General features: G+C 36.7%; 1 protein-coding gene across 5 annotated transcripts in view; it reads right to left on the bottom strand.

Moving 5' to 3' along the window:
* OSBPL6 (oxysterol binding protein like 6) overlaps positions 1 to 25,374 on the bottom strand; it is a 104,116-nt gene that overhangs the window by 25,425 nt on the left and 53,317 nt on the right. For 2 of the 5 annotated variants that reach the window (XM_062578206.1, XM_062578205.1), the window contains exons 3-12: positions 20,578 to 20,673; positions 16,813 to 16,935; positions 13,879 to 13,932; positions 12,034 to 12,147; positions 11,739 to 11,903; positions 11,106 to 11,238; positions 10,778 to 10,881; positions 9,751 to 9,843; positions 4,736 to 4,810; positions 434 to 599 (exon numbers count right to left, since the gene is read on the bottom strand). In XM_062578206.1, coding sequence (XP_062434190.1) covers positions 434 to 599; positions 4,736 to 4,810; positions 9,751 to 9,843; positions 10,778 to 10,881; positions 11,106 to 11,238; positions 11,739 to 11,903; positions 12,034 to 12,147; positions 13,879 to 13,932; positions 16,813 to 16,935; positions 20,578 to 20,673 — 1,123 coding nt within the window. The remainder of the gene's footprint in view (positions 1 to 433; positions 600 to 4,735; positions 4,811 to 9,750; positions 9,844 to 10,777; positions 10,882 to 11,105; positions 11,239 to 11,738; positions 11,904 to 12,033; positions 12,148 to 13,878; positions 13,933 to 16,812; positions 16,936 to 20,577; positions 20,674 to 25,374) is intronic. The other 3 variants (XM_062578207.1, XM_062578208.1, XM_062578209.1) reach the window with 3 other exon arrangements.

The following is a 25,374-nucleotide window of genomic DNA, read 5'->3' as shown; positions in this document are numbered from 1 at the left end:
CAGTTCTGAAACACATTCCAGCAGTAAGCACTCCTCCTGTTCTTTCCACCAGTGTGGAAAACAAAGTGCACAAAAAATTATACAAGACTATACATTGCAGTGATGTTTCAATTTATCTTTAGGGAGTATTTTACTGAGAAATAAAAGGTTTGCAAATTCAACAAAATTCTTACAAGATGTAAGAGGAAGTTCAGACGACTGAAAAAAAAAATCTATTATGGAAGAGAGTTTACCTGTTTCTTTATATTCTCCACATCCACAAAAAATGTATTAAGGATTATGCATATGAGGTCTTCAAATAAACCACTTGAACAGTTAAAAATTCTCATACAATATTATCCAGATAAATGTTCTGGCCATAATTAAGTGAAAGCAAAATAAAGAAGCAAAACAGAGAAGCTCAATGAAGGAAAGATTGGACATTTCCAGTTACCTTTTTGTGCCATCAGGCAAAATTCTTCCTGCAGTTTGATGTACTCGGTAGAGCACTCCAGTGGATCAGTGACGTGACTTGGGGGAGTTTGAAATTCAATGTCTGCACAAAGGTTGGGATTGGATGAATGCAGCCGAACAGGTGACATTGTAGCACTGAAAGGGACCTACAGTGAGAAGTAAAAAATCATAATGTATAATGTGCAACCAATCTTTGACAGTATACTCTGTGGAAACAAAATACAGATTTCTTCTGAAAAGAGAAAAAAAAAATAAAGGCCTGCTTCATAGTGTGAAAAACACAGTAAGAAGGAACATGCAACCTTTTACTCTCCTAAATCTCAGCACCATTGATGCAGAGTTCCTTGTGTTTCCTGAAAATTTATACTGAAACAGACAAAAAAAGGCCTAAAACCAGGGCTAAGAGCTAATGAGAGCATTTCAATTCTGATGTATACAAAAACATAGCATTGCCTAATGCTTAAAAGAAGACCTGAAAATTGAACCGTGATGCATACTACTTTATACTTTGACATTAGAGAGTATATACAGTATGAATATTACTGAAGAGTTTTAAAACTCCCGACAAACCTTGAGTTAAAATTAACTACTGGCAACTATGTTAGAACGAAAAAGCATAGATACTTCTATATTGTTTTTAATTAAACAATAAGAAAACCTCTGCCTTATTTTCATTTAAGGTACATGAACCATAAATTAATGCAAAATGACGTAACTCAACAAAGTACAGTATTTACTACTATTTCCACTTCTTTCTCCTTCACTTTTCACATACAGCAAAAATGTACATGAATATTTATAATTTACATGCATAATGTGTATTAAATAATACCTACACGCAGTGCATGGATAAAACTTGTATATACATGATATATACTAGTGTGTGCAGCTGTGTGCGCATGTGTTTGCATATATTTTATTTCATTTTCATTTTACCATTTACACACATTTGTATAAAAATTAGGCCAAGAACCCAAATTTCAAAACTAAATGCAAAAGTAAGGTATGTAGAACTATATTTTAGTACTTATATATGAAACTCTGCTAAACACATTGAACTTGTTCAATCTAGTTTATCTCATTATAAAAATTTTCGTACTGTAGCCCAATGTAAATTATCCAAATATGAAGAATGGGGCCAAAATACAGATTTTCTGAGGCAAGACAAAAAGCAGCAGATAATATAAAAAGTCATATTACTAAGAATTTTATCAACAGATAACAGATGCTATCACTATTATAAATTGATTCCTTATTATTTTATTGCATCAGAGAATAGTTCTATCAATCCCCCCCTGTAAAATTTCTGTCATCAGTGTATGTTTTAGGTTTCTGACTCTCTGGTGGAATCCTCAAAATCCTCTTTGATCAGTTCATCACATCTCATTCCACTCTTGAGCACTCTCTCTAAAGCACCCTTTTCTACGCTTCTTCAACTTCCAGATACACATAGCACATAAATTAATAGCTTTATGGCGCCTATCCATTGCAATATTTGTTCTCTTCTCTCATGTATTTTGATTTTTAACTATACCAGTGCCAACAGATATTTTTCACTGGACCGCATTTCAGATTCATATTGAGACGACTTTATTAACAGGGCTATAGGATAAATCCCTTCTGTTCACACTGGACATTTGTCCTGTTGTGTTCTTTGCTGGTATCAGACTGTCTCTCTCAAGAGCTAAACAAAACTCCCTTACATTTTTAAGTAAGTTAATTTGAAGTTTCTTTTACAAAACTTTCCAATTCTTCAAAGCAGACAGCATGTTCCCAGACCTTTCTGATTCAGAGCTCTGCAAAGGCACAACTGTTCCAGGTGACTACCGACTCAGAATATAAAGGACTCTGTTTTCCTAGCCGTGGTCATCCAGCACCTCCCCCCCCCCCCATCCTCTACTCCACTTGGAAGGCAGGAAAGACATCTGTCGTCCAGCCCTATGCCACACTTCATATATTATATGCCACGCCAGGCTGGAGGCTCGGGCAGGGCCGGCAGTGCAGCAGGCAGGCTGCCCGTGCATGGGCTGCTAAAGGCACTTCTTGAGGAACCTAGCTGGAGAGATCTAGTCTAGATCCATCATTTCAGCCTGAAAAGCAATGCAGAGAGAAACTTCCCTTAAAACCACATAATGTTTCTGCAGCGAGGTTACTAGGAAAAAAAAACATTTTAAATTATGTCATAGAAATAGTGTTTGTATGTTCTACAAATACTGTCGCACTGAATGTAAGAAATACGCATTCACATGACACAGACAAGCAGCTGCTTTAGTGACTGCTTTAGAGAGCTACACAAGCACTGAAAATATTGACGGACAGGAACTCTCCCTATCTGCACCTTTTCGGAAAATCTCTAAGTTACTTTCCACAACAGATGAAAAAAATGCACATTAAACAACATCCTTCATTCTCTGGAATAATCAAAAGTCTAATACACTGCCTACAATTTTCTGCCTCTTCAGTTCCCTTCACTGCTGTGCTTTCTCTCTACACCCACGGTGATGTGATGCTGATTTTATTACTTAACTCATTTTTTTTAATCATTAGCTTCTTGATTCATCTCTCATTTTTTTTTGTTGTTGTTGTTGTTTCCCACTCCCCCCACACACACACTTTCACTCTTCTAGATATTGCTTCAGATGTACCTTGTTCTTCCTGTTTTACTCCAGGGGCTGAAATATTCACTCATCCATTAATTTCTTCAGAATTAAGGATCATTTAGGAACAGAATGTTCCCAGTGCAGTGTTTGTAAGGAGAACCTCCTCTTTCTGTCCTGCACGTACCTGGTGTAATTCTGTATTCCTCAGGCTGTACATACAGCTTCACTGTTTGGGAGAGACAAGCACTTTGCTAAATCAGCCAGGAAGAACCAGCTACTGCTGTAGCTACAGAGAGTCATTTTGGTACCTGCAGTCCCTCCTGCACTCCTTCCAGCCCTCCTCCAGGACCTCACTCCTCTGGTCCTCGCTCACTCCAGCAGCTTTTTTCAGCTGAAGGTGACAACTCAGCTAGCCCCTGGGCATCTCCCACTCCTTTTCTATACTGGCTGTTTTGTCATCCAAGATCAGGCATGTTTGCTCTGCTTTACTGCCCCTTGCTGCAGTTCTTGTCAGTGCTGTTTCACTAGTACGGAAACTTCTAATTAGTCTCCCGTTGACACTGCTCCACCACGTAAACTGAGCAGCGGGGCGACCTCTCTGCAAGCCAGGCAAACTGATGAGACCAGGATATCAATCAATTATTGAGCACAGCATTCAGCATGAACTGACGACAGGGGATTAGGTTTAGATGAGTTAATTCGGGCATGGGAGAAGCACTGATTTCTCTCATGCTTTTTCAGAGGGCCTAACAGTAACTAAGGCTTGTGGTACAGCTAGCAGGAGGTCAGGATATCCAGGCTTGGGCAGCAGCTATGTCTGATCTAGGGGATTTTAGCTATGAGCTGGTGCAGCATGTCCCAAGACCCTGGAACACTTTTGTCTGGTGAAGATATTGGCTGCTAGGGCTGGGTAAGCCTGGGTATGGTTAAAGCTCAATTTAACCCTCAGCTGCGCAGAGCTCTTTTTTTCTCTATACATTTTTATCTTCTTTATCTAGCTGCTGTACTAGCCAGTTAATAGATTAATACTGATGTCCATATTTTGCACTGCTAGTACGTGCTTTCATGAAAAAGCTGCAGCAAATGATATCCTAATAACGCTCATTTGATTTCCCAAACAATGCTCCCCCCTCCCATTTAGCAGCCCCTATGTTGATTTTGCTGCTCCAGCTTTTGTGTCACGGTCTCTGAGAACTAACAAAACGAAATACAGATACTAGCGGTAGTAATATGACTTTTTGGGATTATGGAATGTAAACAGAAGGTGTTTTAAATGAAGAAGCTAATCTTATATTACTAAAAAATAAACTGGGAAACCTCCATGGTTCCGCTGTCTTGCTATAGACTGTCACGAGAATCTTTCAACAGAATTTGGTGGCTTATTTTGTTTTGTGTAGTACACGGAGTACACCAAAGATATTTTGAAATAGTGCAGGGCCTGAGTTTAATGTCACTTGCACTTGCATAAAGGAGGAAGGACATGTACTAATGTAAATAAGCTCAGACCCAAAACTGTGAGGTTCATTTGGGTCAGGGCCACATCACTTCTAATTAACTCAGACGAAAGCGAATAACATGGATACCTCCATAAAGTGCAAGTAACATTTCCAGTAACTTATTACACATTCAAGTTAACAAGCTTCCCATCTTTAGAGCTATCCCTTGATTTTAAATACACTCACTGTTGTAGCCACTGCAGCTGCTAGTCTCTGCCGGCGTCGTGTTGTGTTGAACTGGCCCTTCGGCGCAGGCCCTTCCTGACAGTGAATGCAAGAAGAAAAGGAAGTAGAAGAAGAGAAGGGAAGGGGTGATGGGACATAGGAAGATGAAAGGTGATCAGAAAAGGGAGGGGGAGAGTCTTTCAGTGGAGTTTTATTTATTTTATTAACTCTTATGGCCTACACATTCTGAGAACGTATCACATGTTCTCATCTGTGTATGCCAGAGATTTAAATAGCTAGTTACTTTGCTAAAATTATCTCCAGATGACTTGGACTGCGATGCACTCACTAAGGCAAAAAAAAAAAAAAAATCTATTAACACTGCTGTTCAGAGTCACAAGACAACTATGGGCTATAAAAACAAAAGGATGCTATGGCATGGCACAGAACACAAAATCAAAGCTCATTCTGGGGGGTCACTTGACCATCTAGAACATGAATTCTGAAAGAGATTGCATTGCATTTGTGGAAGTGTGTGAACAGTTATTAAAGACTTATGCATCCCTGTGGTAAAACTTTTTAGTAGGTATGTTATAGGGAGCTTGCTTATGTAAACATTTCTGTGCACTGCTCTAGCAATTTGAAGTCCATCCCTGGGCTTATTTGTCCATTTTCTCTGCATACGAGTCTTTTGAGTTCCATAGGATCCAATTACTCCTTTTTCATATTACTGAATGGTTGACTTCCAAAGCAATGCAAAGACTCAGGTAAAGCAGCAGAAATGAAGACTAAGTATTCCAACAAATACTTCCATTTTGGCATGCCTAACTTGTGGCCAGACTCTGCTTAATTTAACTTTTATTTTACTTTTAATAAAATTCATCATGGTGCATCGAAGTGAAGCAAGTACCTATCACAAAATCCTTCTGTATGATCAAAATGTCATTATTTGAAAGGCATTTTAAGATTTTTGTAAGACTCAAAGCTATATTTCTGCTTATAGAAAATTGTTTTCCATTCCTTTACATTTTTCTTCCCCTATATACCTTCACACTTAGCCACTTCAGTACTTTTAAATATATGTACTTATTCTAAAAGCAGCCTGAGCACTATATAAATAACATTGGGATAGACTGGAGACACAGCCACCCTGTTCCGATGGGATATTGTAGCTCGGCAGTTAACCAAAGTCTCTTGCTCCCTGAGCCTCTAATGTGCCAGCTGACAAGGATGCATGAATCTCAGCATGGCTGTACTTTCCATCCTCTGCTTGATGCTACTGGCAGTGCTATAGACCACGGAAGGGTGTCTGATGATCAAAGTAATAGAAGCCTTGCTTCGTAGTTGTTTTGTAAAAATTTCACGTTAAAAACATGCATATATCTTTTAACACAGACATTACAAACTGTGTCGAAACAGAGACTGCATCATACGATCAACATAAAGCTCTGTACTCTGCAAAGTATGTCTATCCCGTGAGTAAGTCTGGCAAAATACACCTTTTTTTAACTAACAGGGATATACACACACATATATATGTATATGTATATATATGTGTGTGTGCAGAGAGGTAAGTGTGTGTGCGTGCACGTGTGCATGTGTGTATGTGCACGTCTGCGTGTGCGCAGGGGGCATTCATAATGTGTAAGATTCTGAAGACAGGCATACAAACTACTGAAGCTAAAAAAAACAAGCTCTGTAGAACCCCAAAAATATAAAGTGAAGTAATAACCTATGAGTTCTGATTAGTAATATATAAATATATAAGCAGTCATAAGGGCAAGGGTAATAAAGCAGTCTTGCAGTCTGGTTTCATCCTAAGCTGAAAGCCTCAGTAGAACAAGCTGACATTTCAGGTTGCTCTGTTTTGAGCAGTTCTTGTATTAAACAAATTCTCTTTTACTCATTCTTTCTTTCTTTCAATCGCATAACTTCATTGCTGTGCACTTTCTGGGAAATCAAATCGACGTTACTTCATTCTGTTGCTGTTAAGTATTTTAATTTTTTCTTCTTCTGAAGATCTTTAGACTATCACAAGAATGACAAATCCATCTTTTACTCAAAGCAAAAGAAAACAAAAAAGGCCCTTCCCCTTGTCAGTTTTTGTACAAAAGTATCTTTAGTAAAATGAAATAATACAGGTCAACTAACCTGTTGTTGCAGGCTAAGACTTTACATAGGCCTTATAAAAACAAAACAAACCTCCCTCATAAAAGTCATCCTTGTTCAGAGAAACAGCCTGAGTAGTATTTTCTTGAGTAAAGGTCTGAAAATTAAGCTGCTAATTCCACAATACCAAACCTGAAGACCTGCAAACACACATGCATAGGCTTTAGTTTACTCAGGAGATTAACTACATTGTAACCACTGGGACTAGCTGTGTGAGCAAAGTTAAGTGCATACAGAACAGGTACCTTCTGGATAAATATGTATTTGTACAAAACAAATCAAGAAGCCAGACTTGTCCTTGCACGAAGAAAAAAGAAAAAAGTATATTTTAATACATTATACATCTAGCATTCATATTCCAGAAATGTGTTAGCAAGAACGCAACAAAAGTAATGTTATAATCGAAAAGAAGTAATGATTACAGGTGGGAGAACTCTCTCGTTGCCTCTTTGCGGTGGGGTACAGAGCTAGGAAAAATTACAGCATTGTTCCCCATTACCCCTGAACAGCACACCAATCTATATAGCTCCCTGTTTTCCACAGTTCCTGGAAGGATTGGGCTCAAATTCATACTTACTATGGGCTCCCCTGATGGTAGTTAACCATTGCTATTTCTAAAATAAATAAATAGAATGAATAAATAAAGAAATAAAAGATGCAAGTACTTCAAATGGAAATAATAGTGCAACTAGCTGTAAGTTAATATGTTAGTATGACAGCATTATCCCGTAAAACTAATGTGGCATGTGAAGGCAGGTGGAAAGGAAATGTACAGTGGAAGTTCTCTTGATACCAAATCTGTCAACCATTTACTAGTAAATCACGTGTAGTCGCCATGAAGAAACAAAGACAAATTAGGAAAAGTGATTCCCAGTAGTGAATGCCATGGTATAATAATTTATAAAGAGTTGGAATAGCCTTGAAAACAATGACCTACAAGGAAGACTAATGAAGCTAGAATGAATGGCTAACAGAAGAATAAAATGGGATTATAAGCATAGAAAAGCATGTAGGAATGGGAGGTAATCCACATTTTAGTACAAAAGCAACATGAGCAAGTTAAGAATAAAATAATAAGTCAGAATGAGGCTATCTTCCACAGATCACAGCTTTTGCACATTCCCAGGACAAGACAGCCCTTGGAAGAAGAAACAGTGTGTTAACTCCATCAAACCAGTAAAATGTCTGGTAAGCAGCCAAAAAGGAGTCTTAGCCTTCTGTATGATTTAGAATAATTTTATTGTTTCTGTTCTCCTCCTGCAAATTAATTTCTAAATCGGTCGTCAATAATTTAATGCTTTTCTCTAATAAGATAAAGCTTTTATATTTCCAACTTTAAGCTTGTCAGGAGTCAATGCTCACTCACGTCAAGCAGAGTTCATTATCTCCCAGAAGTAACAGACCCATACAAAGCAGTGCTATGTGCACAAACCCAGGGGAATCTGTAAACCAGACCATACCTGAGAATTTCAGGAGCTGGGGCACAGCTCCTCCTAACCTGCAAACTGAAGCATAAGGATCAGGTGCCAGAATCAGACAGAGTCTCACAGGAAGCACAGATCATCATCGCTTCGGCAAGATGCAGGCAACACAGACACCGCTTACATTTCCTCATAATCCACCCTAAATGATCATACACTGACTGCTTTCATGATTCTTCTTCATGGCCCAGAGCCCCCAGATTCTGCACATTTTTGTGGAGAGGAGTTTCCCTGAGACCACCAGGGTATGAAAGAACATGCAGTGCCGCATTGTGTCTCTTCACAGGCACAGAGTACATGCATCCATTTTCCTGATATTTTTATTCTGCTGTGCTATTCAGCAGCACGGAAACACAGTGATCCTTCAAATGCAGGTGATAGGACATGACATCGATCACCAAAATTCCTTTGTTAATAGAGCTTTTTAATCCTAACAGATGCTTCATTGTTTAACCTGTTGTCATTTATCTAGTATAATTGGTAGAAAAAATCACCTTCAGCAGCTGCAATGAAAAAGCTAATGCAACTACAGTTTCTACTTTCCTTTGGATTATTAATCTTTAATGAGTCACAGAAACTCCTTACTGTTCTCTATGGAACATACTAAAGGTTTTGAAAGCTCACATGAATTTCAAGGAATTTAAACAGATCAGAAGTCACTGACTTATTTATTCTGTAGCAGTCAGCGCTTTGTGATTGTTAGCTCTTGAAATCCGTTGAATATAGTCTTCATTAGCAGTTTCTCAATTAGAAAAAGGAAGGGGGAGGTTATTTTTTGTATTAGGCCTCAAAACACACAGTTACTTCTGACAAAACACAGTAAGACACACTGCACCTAGCAGTGCTGCAAATATAATACGTTTATTATTACGATTTTACTTCTCAACTATAAGGCAAGATGGGAGAAAATTATTCTTTGGTTTATTTTGTTGGTTCCCACCATGGCTTTCTCCTTAAGAGATGGCTTTTGGAAAAAGCTTCTCACGGGCAAAATTCCTATGTATAGATCTTGATAAAGATGACTGGTAAGTTTAGTATTTCATTCTCATTTTCTACTTTAGCTTGATGTCACCTGCTGTAGTGCTCCTCTTGGCAAGTTTAAGATTTAAATGTGTGCGGCATGCATATTGCCTTCCTTGCACCTTAACTGACTAGCGTTCAGCCTCTCCTTTCCCTAGATGGCAATGTTTTCATATGAATGAAAGTAGAATCAATACATTTCTCACTATCTTGTCTAGGTTTTAAACAACTAGCTGGGATTTAATTCACATCCTCAGGAACACAAGAGACAGCACATCGACTTTCTGCTTTCAGCTAATATATTGGTTCATGCTTAAAAGTTAATTTAAAAGTACAGTGAAAAGGAAAATACGGTGTGTTCAGTACCTGAAGTTGAATTTTTGCATCTTTGCTGACACTTTTTGTTCTCCATCGTCTTGTGACCCGCTTGTCTTTCTTTGAAATATCTACACAGTTAGCCTACATTACACAAACAGTTAAAAGCAACAAGTACTATTAAGTTGACACAAGCAACACAGACAGTACACCAAGTTAGTAAAGAATTGTAGTGTTAGATATTTACAAATCAGACAGCAAGGAAAAGAATGCCACTGCCAGTGCCCACGACTGCAACAATCACTGGCTGTAGCTATCCATGCATTCATATAACCTGATGGTATATTTAACCTATTTAACAAAGCTATTGGTATATTTTTTTTATGAGAGCAAAATATTTAAGACTAGATCTTGAAATCCTCATAGATTTCTATTTTGTTATTATTCAGAGAAATGTAAAGTTCACCTCTTCCTGAAATAAATGATAGATCTCACTACTTTATTGGAATCAAGCTTTCAAATACATCAACACCATTGGGAGATTTCCACACTCAGAAGCGGAGTGAAAAAGGAAGGAAGCATTTAGGATTTGGGATCTGCTATTGCTTTTCCTGTGGTCAGCAACAAAACTCATCTTGACTTGGGAAACAGTCCAAGCCCTGGGATATTTGTTACTATGCTTTTTTTTTCTAAGAATATGCAAAGTGCTTCATTTTTGAGTGTTTGGGTCTCCACTCCTTGAAAACTTAAAACAGTATCTTACTCAGCACAATATAAACACCTTAAATAAAATTTCAGTGTGTATATATATTTCAATTTTAACAGTTTTTAGTCTGGTTTTTGCAAATGACAATTGTGTGAGTAGTCCTATTTAACTCAAATAAGTAATCTTAAATTAACACAACTTCTTTATTATTTGTTTACATTTAGACCATGATCATTATCAAATGAAGCCTTTCATCTAACTATTACTAAGATTTTAGAAAATCATTCTGACTTAAGAGACAATACCTCTATGTTTCCTTTAACACAAAGAGTAAATGTTTCAAGGTGACTATTTATAGTCGAGCATATTTACCTGCATGTCTGTGAAGTTTGGTGCTGACTGGGTTCTCTGTAGTATTTCTAAATTTTGAAGAAGTTTACTGAGTTCCATAAGGTTTGACTGACAATGAGCAAGATCTAGAATATATAAAACAAAAATACATGAGGTGCTTCAGTTTAGACTTTTCTGCCTTTTGGCTACATTTGCAAAATGTAGAATTTTAGATGTTACCACCTATTTATCTGAGCTGCTACTTCACGTACATGTCAAGATGTAATTTAACACTTTACTGGCTGCTTCTTATTTTCTATCAACAAGGAATGCTGCTGAAAGAGCAAGGCATGAAAAGGTGAAGACTAACCTTCTGCACATCTGTCCATTTCTTCAGAGTCCTGCAACCAAGCTGCTACTTTACTCTGACCAGTAGTGCAAGTTGCAGGAAGGCTATTACTGCATGGTATAGGAGACTGCCATGGGAAACTATTTTGTTGTACCTAAGGCACAATAAAATGTTTAAATTTACTATTTCATGTATTGCTTGGCCAGTGTAATTATCTACTCGTCGTTTTTGGAATAAGAAAAGTATTACGCATTGTGACTTCCCTGACATCAGTGAACTTGACTACACAGTCCCCAATATGCAGGTTTTCCTAAACAGCATGTTGAACAATCAAATCAGGAATCTCAGAGAAATGGTATCTGCTAACCACCAGTTAGAAAAGCTGTTGTTTACAAGGAAAGTATTATCAAACAGTAAAGAGCAAGATTAATCCTTGATGACAAAAGAAAGTGTAAATGGTGAATTCTTTGCAGGATCTCTAGAGAATTCTGTTAATGAAGGCTAAAGTAAAGCTGAATTGAAGTCTTTGAGGCTGCATACCCCCAAGTTTTGGCTGGCCACCAGTTTCCCTCTTGGCATTACAAGCAAAACCCCCTGGAACTGCCAGGAGAATACTCACTGGGCATGAGTTTCCAAAGAAGGGACACTACCTACCTTTCCATCTAACACATTGGCAGCTGGTGAAGACTCTGTAGTGGAAGCTGAAGGGAATATATGAAAGCTGGCATCTCTTGGAGATCTCACAATCTCATTTTGACGGTACAACCGGTGGTGGCGTAGTTTTGAAACCCAGGCATCAAATGAATCCTGGGACTTCACCTAAAAAGAAATTCAACATCAAGAAAACACTCATAAAAATACTATTTTTCCCCACATCTTTTACAGCTTTTTATTTATTTATTTCCACTGCGACTGAAAAGAGGAAAATAAATATTTGAATCAATTTTACCTTCAGATGATAGATGTGCTCTTCTGTGTCAAGATCTATCCTCCGAGCCTTCTTTTTGATAGACATAACAGATAAACCAACATCGATGCTCCCATGTACTTTGCCCTTCTGAATCTGAAATCAAAAAGCAGGGTAAGAGATTGGTAATATCACGCACTTCTTCCTTATTTTTAACAGAAGGATATGTAGTGTTGAAATGGTTGCCCATTTTAGGAATATTTTAAAATAGAGCCAGATTTAAAAAAAAATTGCAGAGAAAACTAGACATAGAAAGATCCTGCAAGAAGTGCTCACTCCAGAGCCATTTCTAAATAAAATAAAATAAAATAAAATAAAATAATAAAAAAATTAAAAAAAGAAGAAAATAGCATGTCACATCACCACAGAACTACAGGTAAGTGAGAAGCATGGAAAATTAGGTGATTTTCAGTTCTCTACTGCTATAGCTCCATCATTAGTGTTATCTGATCTAACCAATTCAATGCTACCCTATGTATCTATCTCTTCAGTACATTGTAATCACTTCTCTTTCCTATTTACCTACCTTAGAATGATCAACTCTGACTGACACTAGAATTGATAAGGTAAAATACAGTCAAGCCAATCTGTCAAGCACCTTAAGTGAACCTACGTAGCTAAATTAAGTAAAAATTAATGTAGCTTTTAATTTGCACAGAAATGAGAAAAAGTAGAATTCCTGAGGATATAACTAAACCAAGAACCTTACATGCAAATCTCTCAATGACAGAAAATAGTCATAACAGAAATACAATGTTAATCTGAAAGCAGACAACTATATGAGTTAACTCAGAAGTGAGAGTCTGTCTTCTCTATACCACACTGAAAAAAAAATAAGCTTCATTAACAGGTAAAATGAATTTCTATAATATAAATATATACACATATGTCAGTGCCTGTACATGTATGCATATATAAATGTGTATATATATAAAACACATGCAAAATAAATGTTTATAGACAAATGCATATAATGTAAGCTTGTTGAATCTTAATTAGAGAGGGGATTTAGCAGGAAATCTCAACACAATGAGCACAACTTTAGGACTAATTTATCAGCCATCATGCTTCAGTTTTATATCTACTAGAATAGTCAACTGAAGAACACACTCAAAAAGTTAAATATATCTCCTGTGGCTGATAACTAATAAACATAGGGCAATGTCCTGATAACTAATTACATTTTTTTCACAGCTAATTTAAATGGAGATGCTTCTATGAATCATGTAAGCAGGATTTTATCCTTAGAGATTTTATTCTTAGAGATTTAATAATGCCAGTTGTTCCACATTCTTAATATAATGTCTTATAACTAAATGCAGTTTTCTGAGAATGCATTTTTCTCATTAACTTCAAGTTTTCACTCAGTAGTTTCTTTTGCACTCAGGAGAATTTCAAACCTAGAACTCCTAGCTTGAAATGAATTAAGGAAGGCTGATTCTTTGCATGGTATCTTCTGCAAGCTTTCATCCATCAACTAAAACCCTACTTTTCTCCATAGCTTGTTGCTTGGGGATGTCAATGAGTAATGTGGGATCCTGCACAAATCAAAACTAACCTCATCAGCATAAGTTCACGAAAAGATGATTAAAATGTAGGCAGGTGTCCCCAGCCATCCTTAGCTAGTCATTATCCTCATCTGTAAGGCTCAATCCATGTCTGTATATAAAAGTATCCACCCAAGAAGTAGCACTCCCTGCTCTGAATCCACCAACAACTTTCACATGTGTACTATCATAAGCATGCATAGCGTGAGAATGAGATTTAATCACCCTGGCAGGCTGGCTTCTGATACAAATTTTTAATATGGCCTTCAACTTTACTTACATCAATTGGTGACTTCGAATACTTTAACATTCCATTATCCAGGACAAAAAACCTCTGAAAGAAAAAGAAGGATTTCTTTCTTAATGAGTAGATGCAATTTAAACTGTGTACAATAATTAATCTGAAAAATACAATGATTACAGCAATTAAGGAATGTTTGTGTGTGGAAAGAATATATAAACACAGTATTGAATAATTTTCTTTCTTCTTTTCAACAATTATCTTCTAAGCAAGAGAAACAAGATCCTCCTCATTTACCATTATATTCTTGGTCTGACTTAATAAACCTACCTACTGAAGGTACTTTTCTGCTTTCTAGCCAGTCCAATAAGGTCTGTAGGGATGGCACTACAGGCTGGAAGGAGTTGTGTCTGTTGTCTTGTTTTTCTTCACACACAAGTCGGTCACATTTCAAATGAGTAACTTACACTAGTAAAAACATTCCAGTTTCTGGACAGGAAAAGTAAGTTCCACATCCCAAAAGGAAGACCTACATGGTCCTTTTTTGTGGTCTTCTTGATCCCCAGATGGAAAGAAATGCAGGCTGTGAAACACTGTCCTAGAGTCCACAAAATTGTGCCTCACAACAGACATCTACACAGTGAAGTAAAGGAGAGACTGCAATTCATGCTGACTATACTACTTCTGGCTTTAATCTAGCCAATACAGATATTAGTACAAGTGCAAATAATATAGTATCCCCAGCAAAATACCCAGGTCACTGGAGGGCTTATGTCTTGGCTGCTAGTCAACGATATAGGCTGGGTCATACTTTTAGAATATTACCTAAAGCACTAATACATGTTAAGACTCTAGAATACCAACAACAGATTATTATCCTAAATTTTAAGCTGTCTGACATGGAAGGGAATGACAATGTTCCCATGGTGTGAACTTGTTAAATCGACACTATGAACAGCGTCAACATTCAGATGGCAGTTCTCTGAAAATATCTTCCGGAGATGCTTTTGGAAATAATGTCAGTGACACAACAGATGGCACCAATATCTCACACAGAGTGAAAAAATAGTGCTTTGCTGGAGACACAACTTCTTGAGTAAGATGTCAAAACAACAGGAGTTTTTAACTAAGTACAGTCATAAACGACCTCATAAGAGCATGATACTCATTTCACATTGTTCTGCCTCTCTAAATTCCTCACACAAGAGTAAATATTGTTTCCAAGTTTCCCATTCTCATTATTATGTGGCATTGAATGCTGCAGAGAAATGGCTGAAGCATTTCACTCCAAAGCGTACTGCATTTCAGAAAATGCTAAACTAATCTGTAAATTGTGCACATGATAAATGGCAAGCTATTAAAGCACTTGCAGAACCTTCAGAATATAACACGCAACATTCAATAGATAGAAGATGTTAAGGCTTTGCTAGCAGATTACTAATATGGCATGCGCTACAAGTACTGCTTCTGGAATTCTTCACTAGAGCTCTCAGTATCAAGCATTGTTACAGAAACTGCAGTATACGTAGGCAGTAACTGAAAAACATTAATAGATCCATAGTTTCTGAATCCAAGCTCAGCACAAATTCTTAGATTTATAAATCCTGTGAGGCAGGACAGAGATGGAGGCTGAATTGTGAACCTTTTGTTCACATTAAAATTTATTTACAAAGGTAACCACTCTAGAGTCAGCATGAAACATATACCAGACCTCCCTCCATCTCCCTTAACATTTCCCACCACAACAGACATATGTCCAAGAAACTACATATTGACCTAATGTATTTTAAAGCAGTGGAAGTAGTGGGTTATCCCATATATTCTTATCATCTTATTCTTTATCAGCTCTCCTTTTTTGATCCTTCAAACATCAGTTTGAAACCCTTTAGTCTCACCAGGCTAAATTCAAGTAGCGTTTATGTATGTGGTTACTGAGACAATAAATTGTATTTAAGTAAACCAAAACCAAAAAAAGCTATGGTAGACAAAGTGTGCAGAAAAAGGGTAACAGCTGGGAGAAAATTATACACTGCTAACCAGTTAGGATCACACTCACAAAAGAGAGAGGAATTAGAAAAAATATATAATTTACACTAATATGGATTGCGATTCAACTGTGACCTGAGCAAGTCCCACAGTGTTTAGCAAAAAAAAAAAAAGTTAATGCTTTCCCACAAAAAAAGTAACATTATACAACCATATAACCATTCTTTGCAGCAAAATGCATTTTGTCCAAGAAAATGACCCTGCTTCAAGTACCCTAAGCTGCAAAAAGATGGGTCACCATCAGTACCACATCTTGTTGCTAAAACAAACAAAAACCCCTGTAATTATTACGGCATAAAATACAGAGAAAAGAGTTGGTGGACATCAGTTTTAGGGCTAATAAAAGGTAGCTGCATGGAGAAATGTCTTCAAACTAACTGAATAGAAACAGTTTATCTCATGCATGGTCCCACCGCAGTGTCCTCACTAAGGATTACAAACAAGAAAATAAACCAAATACAGGAATAAAGTTGAGCAAAATTGCCCCAAAAGTACATCTAAAAGGGAAAATAATTCCAGAGAAGAAGCTCTTCAGTGAGAATTCATGAATTCCATGTTAAAGTCCCTTTGATCTCTTTTATCATGAAGTACAGTTCACTTTAGTGTAAACTCAATTTAACCTTATACCACCCCACTACATTTTGTTACAACAAATATATTGAAAAGAGTTAAAGGAAAAGAGATATTGGTTAAACCTATGAAGTCATCATGCATCTGCTGCATTATTTACCTCCTCCAACTGGACTTTGAATGTAACACTATGCAGAAGGCACTGAAATTTAGAAGCCATCAAGCAGTATATGCAAACTAAATCTTTGCACAATTCGAAGTCCTACAGAAGTCCTGTCATTCTAATTTCCTCTACACAAAAATTCCAAACTCATAAAACAAAGTCATAATACTTTGACTGTTTTATGAGACATTTACCTTGTGCCAACCTTTTAAAGGCCATTTTCTCTTTTTCAGCATGAAACCTTCATGTTTGTCTGGCTTCTGGACATTGGTCTGGCCTATTTTCAGGCCCTCTATGATTTCCCAGCTGTCAGGTTCCTGATGAAAAAGCATGAAGACACATTGATTAATTCTACATATATATGATATAAAATTGCATTTATGTAGCACAAATTCTCCAGTGCAAGAGGAAGAGCAAGGGAAGGCTAGACTTTTAAACTCGCCTGTTTTGAGGTACCAAAGCATCATTGTATTACATCTGGCTCTATCTCACTGATAACTAATGAATATGAACATTTTTGGAAACCTAACCCTTATAAGGTAACTATAGCAAGCTGAAGTCTTTAGGAAAGGGCAGCTGTATGGCTGAATGACAATCTAAAGGTTTGTATCTTCTGTTCAGAACAATGACTGTGTCCCAATGAAATTAATATATCCAAATATGCTAAAACTGGATCAAATTCTGGCTGAGCTCAGCACACAAAAGGCTAGGATCTCTGACTGGTGGTAAAAGTGCAAACTGCTGCTCTGATTCTGACTGCTTGTGCAATTTATCTAGGAGTTCCTTATCCTAAGAACTAAAAAGACTGAAGAGATATCGCAAATGAGATAGGCGTAGAATCTGCACATTAAAAATGTACCTTTATACAGAATATTTCTTCTCTAGAAAAAGATGGGATTGTGAGAGGAAATGCGAAAGATGCCATGCTGCTAAATATATAGGTATGTATTAACAGTGAACTTAATGGTATTCCCTGATCATAAAAACTTTTGCATCCTAAACTTTCCTGATCTTCAGAGTGTAATTTACACAGAGTCTGAATATCCTATTTTTTCCTTAAAAACAAACAAACAAAAGAAGTCTTTCATTTTAGAGGTCTGTTAAAAAAAAAAAAAAGACAGAAACAAAGGAACAGCTAGCACTTGTCTTCAATGGCATTTTATGACACAGAGTTTCCCAGGCTAATTGTGCTTTTAGAAATATGTAAAAGGAAATGTATCTTCTTTCAACTTTCCTGTCATTAAGCTTTACTGCATTAAGAGAAATGTATATAGGAAAGCTAACTAATTTTCTCTCTAGAGATAACAAATGTATCATTTCAGATGCAACCAACTGTAAGCCTGTCTGACAGCCAATTAAAACACATTCTTTGTACATACCACTTATTATGCATGATGACTTGTACGACCCAAGCCAAATTTACACTACACCATAGTGAACATCTAAAGAAAATTTTTAAAAACGAAAACCATGAGAGTTGTTCCTTTATTTATGTCAACCACATTCAGCACCAGTTTAACAATCACATGTTGCCTGCTCAGTAACACAATATTAAGGTAGTACTAATAGCATCTAACACAATATTAAGGTAGTACTAGTAGCACAGTTCTAAACATGCATTTTCTCAGATGGACTGTCACAGCTCCCAGGGATGTTATGAAAAGTCACTGGGGAAGAAAAAGTCATACAGCATCAAAACCTTTAAGAGGCAGAAAAATTGTCTTCCTCCATCCCCCACAACACTGTTCAGAGCCAAGCACTTTCAGCCTGTCATAACACACTTCCAAATAAATTACACAGCTGTGATAATGTTAACATCAATACTGTAAAAACAAGATTTTAAAAGTAACAGTACATTTTTAATTTGTTTATAAATTTCAGTAAGGAGTTACTAATATGACGATGATGAAAACACTAGTCCAGCTAGCATGTACCACAGTGAATTCTGATAAAAAATGTTTACCCAGTTCAGTTTTCCCTGCACTAGTGTAAACTGGAACTTTCACAGTGCTTTCTCTTGTTGCCTGTAAAAGCCATGCTCTTTGAAACACGTTCCGATCTTGCTGTGTTTCGTTTGGATATTTTATTTCTATTAGTGTAGAGGAAAGCACTTATACATGACTTTTTCCTTGAGAAGCAGCACTTGAGTGGGTGAAATTAAACTATGAGTCCCCTGGGGCAAGCAGAGAATCTCTCTCCTTACCTACATCAGCTGATTCCTCACCACATCATTGATTTCTCCTTTAGAGACCAGATGCAGGACTCAAGTCATTCATCTACAAGCTTGCACCAGTATCGATTACTTTTCAACCAGAAATCACAGTCTCACACAGCTATTCATTTAAACAAATGGCCAGATATAAGAGGACAAAATGAGTAATTATTCAGTGCAATCTGGATACCTGCCTTCTGCTGCACAAGTGCAACAAGTTGTTATTCAAACCACCTAGCAATCTTACTGCAGCTCACCTCACTCCAAAAATGTTGTGGTGAGATATGCTGCGCACATGCAGTCTTACTCCATTGCCCTTCTACTGCAAGGGCAGCCAGGAACAGCAGAGTACCAGAGCAAAAGCAAAGTGCCTCAAGAGTCCTCATCCAGTGATGATTCTCAAGTACGGCTGTAGTACTTCAGGACTTCCGTAAACCACTACACATCATGTGAGAAACAGCTCTACATGAAGCAACATGACTAGGGGAACACAAGCGTAACTCACAACCTCAGGTTCCGCAAACGTCCCAACTATTGGGAATAACAGAGCCACTATCAACAGGTTTATGAATGCAGTCCTTTTTCTGCAAATTATTTCTTTTCCTAAGGAAAGGGAATAAACCATTTCATTTTACCTGGTAAATATAATGTTCCATGCTGTATTTGTTTTCCAGTTTTGTTTCAGTGTTAATCCTGCAAATCAGAACTTAAAAATATTTCAGTTCTTTTTCTTTTCTGCCAAATATTCCACCACAGCATCCTTACCCTTTAAGCAACTTTTTTATTTGATGTATTTTAAAAGGAAGTCTTCTTTATGTGAAATTACCCTTATTATTCGCTAAAAAGTTTCTTCTGGTCATGTAAAAATACAGCGAAAGGTGATCTCCGAGACCCAAGCCTACATAGTAACTCATGCAGGTAAATTCAGTGCATGGACCACTGCCAAGCAATAACAGGCATAAATGGAAATACAGAAACACATGCTACACTGGAAGACCCTGTCACTACTATCTGCCAGGATTTCTGAAACTTTCTTACATTTTCACATTTTTTATTCTTCATCTACCTACACACGCCCTGAGCTTTGCCAAGTACCTACTTCAAAACTCATAAATTCTGTTTCAAAATCGGCCACAAAAGTTGACTGCAGAGTACCACACACAGCTGCACCTTGCAGAAAACAGTGGTGTTAACTCTACAGTTCTATTAGGCTTGGGGAAGAAGGTCTCAGCAACAGATTTGAAGTTTTAGTGACTTTTCTTGCGGGTAGTTTCATAAAATTCTAAGACAACTGTCCTTCATTTTTTAAAAATAATTTAAAATTTAATTTAAATTATATTTTAATTTTTTAAGCAATCATTGCTTATCAGTGCTTTTGGACTTGGATATGATTTCCTCTAGCTTAGTAAGAGAACTGGACTACATCATTTTTCAAAGTGCCTTCTGACTCTGCATTCTGAGATTCTAAAACTTCTTTCTAGCAACAATCTATGAGAACACTTCTCTCCCCCCACCCTTCAAAACCCCAACAAATCCTTAATTTGGTTACTACATATTATTGACTTCTCTGACATCTTAAGGAACATTTTTATCATGTTTCAGCTGGCAAATAAGCACCTCTGAGATGGGCTTGCAATATACTCAACAATAGAATCAAGAAAGCCAACATCTCAAAGCTGTTAGTCAAATATTTTGCAACTGAAGAGGGAAACTTCCCACCTGCATTGCAGCCCATGTTTTTGCTTACCTTGGATAGAGAAATAGGGTCTGTTTCAAGGAACTGTTTGCTTAAAGAAAGGTCTGTGCTTCCTGAAGAAGCCTTCCGCTCCAAAATATGAATGCTCTAAAGAAAAAAATAAAGATGGTGAGCATTTATCATTCAACATTACTTTTTAAAATATGCATTAAGTAAAGAATGATTGATCATTCTGCTAGTTATTTAAAATATCAGCATCATGCTTCAGTTTGCTCAAAGTGCATCAAGTGCTACCAAACATAACAGAAGCGCCTAAGTAGTTTGTCTTCTGGGCCAACACCTCTCTCTTCCTTTCCCTCCTCTCTTCCTTTTCTTATTACTGTTTTCTAGACTAACTTCTCTGTTCAACACAGAAATGTCTGGGAACTATAAAAAATCAGGAAAGAAAAGGTACTAAAATAGTTTATACTTATAGAGATTGAAAGTATCCCTAATCAGATCTATTACGTTTTCTGTCAAGATAAGAGATACTGAGTATATGTATCATGACACGGGCACTGTCATACATTCACTTCTGAAACAAATCATTACAAAAAAGATATGATTGTCCCTAACACATTCATTATCACACTTCAGCATTTTGTCACTAGCTTCTCAAGTGAGGTGAAATAAGTTATTACATGAATGCTTGTAATAAACTATAACTGTTCACAAGATCAGTTACCGGCTAATGGGCTTAGCTAACAAACATGTGTGGAGCAAAACCATTCTAAACCACTATAGCTGTTTTTACATATAATCATACTGTAAAATGTTGTACCTCTAAAGCCTGGTACAAATATAAACTACACAATCTCACAACTGATCTGGAAGGAAATGCCATTCTTAAGTACATAGAAGAATGTCTTCCTATTTTCTGGAGAAGTTTTATCCATATTTTGTAAAACAAAAAGCATTTTTACTATAGGCTTGGGCAAAGATTACCACATTTTGCCTGTTTAGATTTGCATTTTGTTCCCCATTGAAACATTGCTATTTCCCACACTATCATTTTGTGCAAGTTCTACCACAACACATCAATAGTATGTCTTTGGCATTTTATTTCCACCACATGTAGCACAGTAACAATCAATTGCAGTTGTAGTTCTTTGAGAAAGGTGAGTTTTTCTCAATGAAAGACATCAATTAAATTTTGTGGACAGTTAAGTTTTGTTACATCCACCGAAGAGATTACAGAGGCAATAAGTGACAGCAGAAACAATCAGAGAATATAAAAATATATACAAATAGCAGAATAAATATTATTGTTTATACAAGTAAGTTTATAAGAACCATAACCAAAATAATTAAATACAGCTCTTCATTCAAATCTTCATATAATGCACAGACCACATCTTCTGCAGAGAGCAGCTAACAGATCTTCATTGTTCTCCTTCAATTTGCAGCTGTGAATCAAAAGGAAAATATGGAGACTGCCTCCGTTGTCAGTGGAGAAGACTAAGCATCCCTGCTACAATGCAGCAATTATCATTTATTTTCGGTTCCTTTTTATTTAATTTTAAAGTGAAGAATAGAAAAGCAGGAGCATTCTGTTATCTGCTGCATTCCTCAGGGCCAGTCACCAGTATCTTTGTCATCTGTGCTTTGAAACTTTGTGTTTTGTAAAAGAGAGGCCAGGCACATTAACCTGATGTCCAGTACTAGCCAGATGAGAAAAATGTAGGAACTTGGATTTAATGAGTACAAACATTACACAGTAAGCAATTTAATATGCTTATTTGAGCTGAGAACCACAAAGTTAGTAGAAATTAATTATGATAAAGTTTTGTAGTTGAACATATGAAATGCTACATATGCACCTGATATCATATTTAAACAATATACTGTAAAACCTAAATCTATTCTTCAAAGAAAGATTATAATAATCAAGATGATTCCCAACCTTCTTGCCAGTTTTGCTTGGCAGGCAGAAATCTCTCCATTTTGAGATGGAGCAATGCCCAACACAGATGTTCAGAAGGTCTCATATGTAGCAGTCAATGCAGTTTGTTATTACATAACTGCAATCTCATTTTGTAAAATATTTAGAGTGAAGTAACCCAGCAGCCCCTGGCTTGCCAGATTTCCAGTGACATTTTCAATTACACAATTTTAAGGCAAGCAAATTTTTTTTTCAGCCCTCAGTCACTAAAGTTTCACTTCATCTGAGAAATGCATTATTAGCTATCAGCACTTTAATGAATGCTCCTATTTACACTATTTGTTTGGAAACAAGAAAATGAACATTTCTCAAATAAAATTACTTTCTTTGCATTCATTACTTCCAAAAGTGTTTTCTGATTTTCTGTAAATGTCTGCTTTCCTGTTCTTTTCTGTCATCACCATTACACTGATGCAAAATAATTGCTTTAAATTTGTGATATGTTTACAGTATAGTACTCAAGGCACATCATTTGGTGCAGAAAATTTTCCTTTAATGCATGTTAGATTTCTGCAAAATTATAGATAGAAATTACACAATTATTTGACATTCTGAAAAACAGTAATTTTTACAACGCTGAAGTTTATTTAATTATTTAGTGTCACTAAAGGAAAAGGATTTGGATCCAGATTTTTTTTTTTTTTTTTGTGTTAGAAACAAAAATATAGCCAGTAAAGGAAGCAGTTAAAAAAGCTGATATGAAGAAAGGGAAGAAAACGGCTATCAAAGCAGATCAATATAGCTCCTGGGTTTGGTTTACATGAACAGAAAAATGAATAATCTGTGAATCTAGGACTAGTGGTCAGCCTGGAACAAATTCATCTCCTCCAAAGACTACAGGAAGAGGATTAAGAGTGTAATAATACTACATAGGTATGTATTTCCTTGCTTCTTTCCCAGAATATGCAAAATACAAATTTTTTGTATTATGAAAATGTCAAGGATTTGTTAGTTCAAGAGCCCTCCATCAGCCCTTTCTGGGACTCTAAGTTTATATTGCATGTAGCACTTCACATTAATGCTTTTAGGCTCTGGAAGCAAATAATCTTCTGCTTTTAAAGGTACTTTTTGACAAGCTCTGAAAGAGAAATAAGCTCTAGCTCCTCTGAAGAGCTTCTTGGAGGGCAGTATGAGCAGAACTGGCTAAAGTAAAAAAGAACTTTGATCAGTAACAGCAGTTGTCTCTTAGCCAGATGATAGCTGGTTTGTAATAATTTCCAAATAACAGTATGAGCCCTTAACAAAAATTTCCTTCTTTCTTATTTTAGATTTTGGCATGTTTATCTCAAGACATGGCAGACAGGTAAATTGAAAACAACTGACTGAGAATTCAAACAGCTTACAACACAAAGCTTTATTATAGCTATTGAATAATCATAATTAAAAGGACAGATATATAGATATTTTTTCTAAATAGTGCCAAGCTAGCAATTCATTTTATTAATGCTGATGCAGCAGAAGAAATTGAGGGAAAATAAAATTCCACACTTAAAATTATTCCTTCGTGTTTTAATTTGTTAACTAATAAAAGTATTCTAGACATGTTGAATGCCTACTTTAGAAAATATATGCAGTTTTCACATTAATAGGGTTGCCAAGGAGTCTAGGTTAGTATAAATCATAGGCAAAAAAGCTGGAACCTCACCTAAAAAAAAAAAGTGTTTAGGTTTAAAAAAAATATGAAACCCTTTTTTCTTGGGGGCTCTCTTTCACATCCCCACGTAAGCCAGTCATTTAGACTCTCAATATCCTTTAAACCTTCATATATGCAATATAAAAATATAGGTAGTTATTAAAAAAAAGTTCCTTAAAAAAATAGACAAAATTCATTTTAATGAAAGAAAATTGTATCACAGCTTCATTTTCAATTCCAAGATAAAACATTTAATAAAAACAGAAAGAGAAATCAGAACAGCTAATAGCTTTGCTAAGGCACATATTTCTTCTGCCTAACGCATTTGTACGTCTTGAATCTGAACAATCACATGGGTGTCTTGAAAACAGATTATAAAAAGCATATATAATAGCAGCATTTAACTGATTTTAAAACAGCTGCATTTTTTAAACCAATCTTGTTACTTAACTCTTTGCTTGCTCCAGTGACTTGTTGCCATTTAAAGTATTTATTTAACTTCCTGCTCTAATGCTGCTTCATCTATATTATTTGAAGAGATCTAATAAGGAAAAAGACATCGCAGAGGAGAGTAAGAGTAATAACAACACTTGGCATTTAGCAGCATTTTTTTTAATCTCTCAAAGAGATTAACAATTATTAGTTAGGCAACCCTTACAAGCCACTGAGTGGTAAAAAGGCTCTTCAAATTCTCTGCTTCATCACAGGGCAAAGCTAGGAATACAGTTTCAAGTCCTCAAATCCATATCTTAACTATTAGACACCTGTTCTTCCTTGCCTTCCTTTCCTTTAAAGTCACAGAGAAACAAGAAGAAATGAAATGTATAGAAAACCATCAAGAATTGTTTTCCAGACATCACATCGAGCTGTCACAGTAAGTGAAGGTGCAGGTGCACCTCCAGCAAGTTTGCTATTGATACAAAACTGGGAGGAGTGGCTGATACACCGGAGGACTGTGCTGCCATTCAGAGGGACCTCGACAGGCTGGAGAGATGAGCAGAGAACTTCATGAGGTTCAGCAAAGGCAAGTGCAAGGTTCTTCACCTAAGGAGGAATAACCCCATGTACAGGCTGGGGGATGACCTGCTAGAAAACAGTTCTGTGGAGAACGTCCTGGTGCATAACAAGTTGAGCGTGAGCCAGCAGTGTGCCCTTGTGGCCAAGTATCCTCGGCTGCATTGGGAAGAGCATTGCCAATAAGTCGAGAGAGGTAATCCTCCCCCTCTGCTCAGCC

This window comes from Rhea pennata, chromosome 6, assembly GCF_028389875.1.
Source record: "Rhea pennata isolate bPtePen1 chromosome 6, bPtePen1.pri, whole genome shotgun sequence".
NCBI lineage: Eukaryota > Metazoa > Chordata > Aves > Rheiformes > Rheidae > Rhea > Rhea pennata.
This window is presented reverse-complemented; position numbering and strand designations above follow the sequence as displayed.